Genomic DNA, 3,669 nt, shown 5'->3' with positions numbered 1-3,669 from the left:
GGCGGCGGCGGCCACTCCCCCCCGGGCCGGCGCGGCGGGGGAGGCGGAGGATGGAAACACCCTTCTACGGCGATGAGGCGCTGAGCGGCCTGGGCGGCGGCAGCGGCGGCGCCAGCGGCAGCGGCGGCACCGGCGGCAGCGGCGGCGGCTTCGCGTCCGCGGGCCGCCTGTTCCCCGGGGCGGCCCCGACGGCGACCCCGACGGCGGCCGGCGGCATGATGAAGAAGGACGCGCTGACGCTGAGCCTGAGCGAGCAGGTGGCGGCCGCGCTGAAGCCCGGCGCGGCGGCCCCGCCGGCGGCCCTGCGCGCGGACGGCGCCCCCGGCGCGGCGCCCCCCGACGGGCTGCTGGCGTCGCCGGACCTGGGGCTGCTGAAGCTGGCGTCGCCGGAGCTCGAGCGCCTGATCATCCAGTCCAACGGCCTGGTGACCACCACGCCGACCAGCACGCAGTTCCTGTACCCGAAGGTGGCGGCCAGCGAGGAGCAGGAGTTCGCCGAGGGCTTCGTCAAGGCCCTGGAGGACCTGCACAAGCAGAACCAGCTGGGCGCCCCGCCCGCCGCCGGCCCCGGCCCGGGCCCCGGCCCCGCGGGCGGCTCGGGCCCGGGCGCCGCGGCCCCCGGAGAGCTGGCCCCCGCCGCCGCGGCGCCCGAGCCGCCGGTCTACGCCAACCTGAGCAGCTACGCGGGCGGCGCGGGCGCGGCGGCGGCGGGCGGCGCGGGGGCCGTGGCCTTCGCGGGCGCCGAGCCCGTGCCCTTCCCGCCGCCGCCGCCCCCGGGCGCGCTGGGGCCGCCGCGCCTGGCCGCGCTCAAGGACGAGCCGCAGACCGTGCCCGAGGTGCCGAGCTTCGGCGAGAGCCCGCCGCTGTCGCCCATCGATATGGACACGCAGGAGCGCATCAAGGCGGAGCGCAAGCGGCTGCGCAACCGCATCGCCGCGTCCAAGTGCCGCAAGCGCAAGCTGGAGCGCATCTCGCGGCTGGAGGAGAAGGTGAAGACGCTCAAGAGCCAGAACACGGAGCTGGCGTCCACCGCCAGCCTGCTGCGCGAGCAGGTGGCGCAGCTCAAGCAGAAAGTGCTCAGCCACGTCAACAGCGGCTGCCAGCTGCTGCCCCAGCACCAGGTGCCCGCGTACTGAGCGTGCGCCCCGGGGCGGCGGGGCGCTGGGCCCGCGGCCCGCCCCGGACGCGACGAGCTGGACCCCCGGACCCCCGCGCCGCCGCCGCCTTCCCCTCCTCTTTTTTTTACTGCTGCGGCGGAGAAGGAGGCCCGCCCGCCCTATTTATGTCTCCACTCGGGATCAAGCGCCGGCCGGGCGCGCGTGCGTGTCCGCGCGGGTTTTTTGCAGAAGTGGGAAGCAGCCGCAGACCCCGCCCGCCCCCTGCCGCCCGCCTCGCCCGCCGCCCCGTCTGTTGTTGTCTGGTTTTGCTACGAGGCCACATTCCTGTTTGTAACCCTCGGTCCGCCCGGTTCTCTGTTTTCAGTAAAGTCTCCTTTGGCCAGCCCGGCTGTCCGCCTCCTCCTTCCCCGCGGGCCCGGGGCGGGCTCGGCCCCGCCCTCCCGGCCTCCCCGCCCCTCCCCCGGCGGAGCGCGCCCCCTGGCGGCGGCGCCGGGGCCCCGACGGGCCGGCACCGACTGACTGAAGGGCCGGTGGGTGGAGGCAGAGACCTGTAACTTCCCGCTGTGGGCGAGGGCCAGTCCGGCTCTGTCCCACTGGGCGGGCCCTGGGAGCACTGTCAGCACTCTGCCTGAGGCCAGAGCCCCCGGTGACACGGACTCCTGGTGGTGGCCTTGTGAGCGCCGTCCCTGAGCCTTGCGCTGAGGGCTGGCCCTCTCAGCTCCACTTCCGTGGTTGGTCGGGAGGAGAGCCCCTGGGGCTTTCCTGTCCTGGGTGGCTGGGATTACAGGTAGCTCTGGGCTGTTGTTTTATCGTGATGCCGGGCAGGGACCCACTCAGTCCCCCCCTCTCACGGCACCCCATGCCAGCCCCTTCGTCAGAGCCATGGGTCTGAGCTGGGTGTGGCAGGCCTGCCTGTCGTCGCAGCACTCTGCAGACAGACAGGAGGGTCACCGGTTGGACTACATGGGCCCTCTCATAACAAAGTCCGAAAGAGCTTGGCATGTGTAGCCACTTGGCTAGGACGGAGGACCAACCAAGGGGCCTTTGGGAATCTCCTGGTACCTTTCCCTGCCATCCATTTTCTTCTGTCTCCAGCTGGCCGGCCCTTTTCCGTGCTCTACCATTCATCTCCCTTAACCTTCCAGTGTTGGCCTCTAGCATCTTGGCTGGTCTCCCAGAAACCTGCCCTGCCTCTCTTCTGCAGTGTGGGGCACTTGGGATGAAGGGTCTTCCCTAATGGGACATGCTGGCCTCTTGTTTTGGCAGCTTGGGGGCGGCCCAGCCAGGCTGTGTGGTTTTGGCGGGTGGCTGCTACCCAGAGGCCAAGAACAGCGTCAGCCTTGGCCTGACCAGCAGTGAGTCACTGGGGCTGGGCCCAGGACACGGGCCTCACACCCCTGAGAGCTGTGGTTCAGAGGTTCAGGGCTTCTGCCTGCTATAGATATGAATCTGGAGGTGTCAGGTTTGGACCTATCCTAAGGAACCCTCAAATTCATTGGCCCTGGAATGCTGGAACCAGACTGACCTCTAGGTATAAGGCAGAGCTCATCCTTCCTGCTAGACCTCTCTTCGCTCCCTTGATCAAAAGTAACTCCCACTGTCCACCGCCCACTGACGTCTTACCCTCTTCCCTCTAACCACAGCCTTCTCCATGTGCCCTAAGGCCTAGGGCCTGCCAGCTCCTCACAGGGCCCAGGAGCAGGAAAGTCTTCAGGCACCCTTCTCCCGGGTCTCCCTAGCTTTTCCCAGGCTCCTCCGCCGCAGCCTCTGCTCTGTGATTGGCCTTTCTTTGGCTTTTGCTTTGTGATTGGCTATCCCCACCCACCAACTCTGTGATTGGTCATTCTCCCACCTCTGCTCTGTGATTGGCCCAATTCCCCACATCTGCTCTGTGATTGGTCCATTTGCCCGCGTGAGCTCTGTGATTGGCCGGTTCCCGTGTCTGCTCTGATTGGCTCATACCCCCACATCTGCCCTGTGATTGGCCCATTCCCCCGCATCTGCCGTGTGATTGGCCCATTTCCCCACGTCTGCTCTGTGATTGGCCCGTTCCCCCGCGTCTGCTCTGTGATTGGCCCGTTCACCCACGTCTGCTCTGTGATTGGCTCATTCCCTCCTCCTGTCTGCCCTGTGATTGGCCCGTTTCCCCCGCGTCTGCTCTGTAATTAGCCCGTTCCCCCCCCTCCGTCTGCCCTGTGATTGGCTCATTCCCTCCTCCCGTCTGCTCCGTGATTGGCCCGTTCCCCCCTCCGTCTGCCCTGTGATTGGCCCATTTCCCCCCCCCCCCGCGTCTACTCTGTGATTAGCCTGTTCCCCCGCGTCTGATCTGTGATTGGCTCATTCCCTCCTCCTGTCTGCTGTGATTGGCCCGTTCCCCCCCCTCCGTCTGCCCTGTGATTGGCTCATTCCCTCCTCCTGTCTGCTCTGTGATTGGCCCGTTCCCCTGCGTCTGCTCTGTGATTGGCCCCTTCCCCCGCGTCTGCCCTGTGATTGGCCCGTTCCCCTGTGTGGTTCCGTCTACCTAGCCACCGTGTTCTCCCAGTCCTCATTT

At 67.6% G+C, this 3,669-nt stretch overlaps 1 protein-coding gene across 1 annotated transcript; it reads left to right on the top strand.

Moving 5' to 3' along the window:
• Positions 1-1,500, top strand: Jund (JunD proto-oncogene, AP-1 transcription factor subunit). The gene has a single exon (XM_090334471.1). It carries the CDS (start codon positions 51-53, stop codon positions 1,134-1,136), a length of 1,086 nt encoding a protein of 361 aa, XP_090190597.1. The 5' UTR covers positions 1-50; the 3' UTR covers positions 1,137-1,500.
• Positions 1,501-3,669: the final 2,169 nt, after the last annotated feature.

The sequence above is a fragment of the Megascapheus bottae genome, chromosome 1 (assembly GCF_031878675.1).
Source record: "Megascapheus bottae isolate mThoBot1 chromosome 1, mThoBot2.hap1, whole genome shotgun sequence".
Lineage (NCBI taxonomy): Eukaryota > Metazoa > Chordata > Mammalia > Rodentia > Geomyidae > Megascapheus > Megascapheus bottae.
The sequence above is the reverse complement of the archived record's forward strand: the minus strand, read 5'-3'. Positions and strand labels throughout refer to the sequence as shown.

What these genes read in the sequence shown, in the direction of transcription:
- Jund (XM_090334471.1), top strand. Translation starts at nt 51, where the DNA reads ATGGAAACACCCTTCTACGGCGATGAGGCGCTGAGCGGCCTGGGCGGC.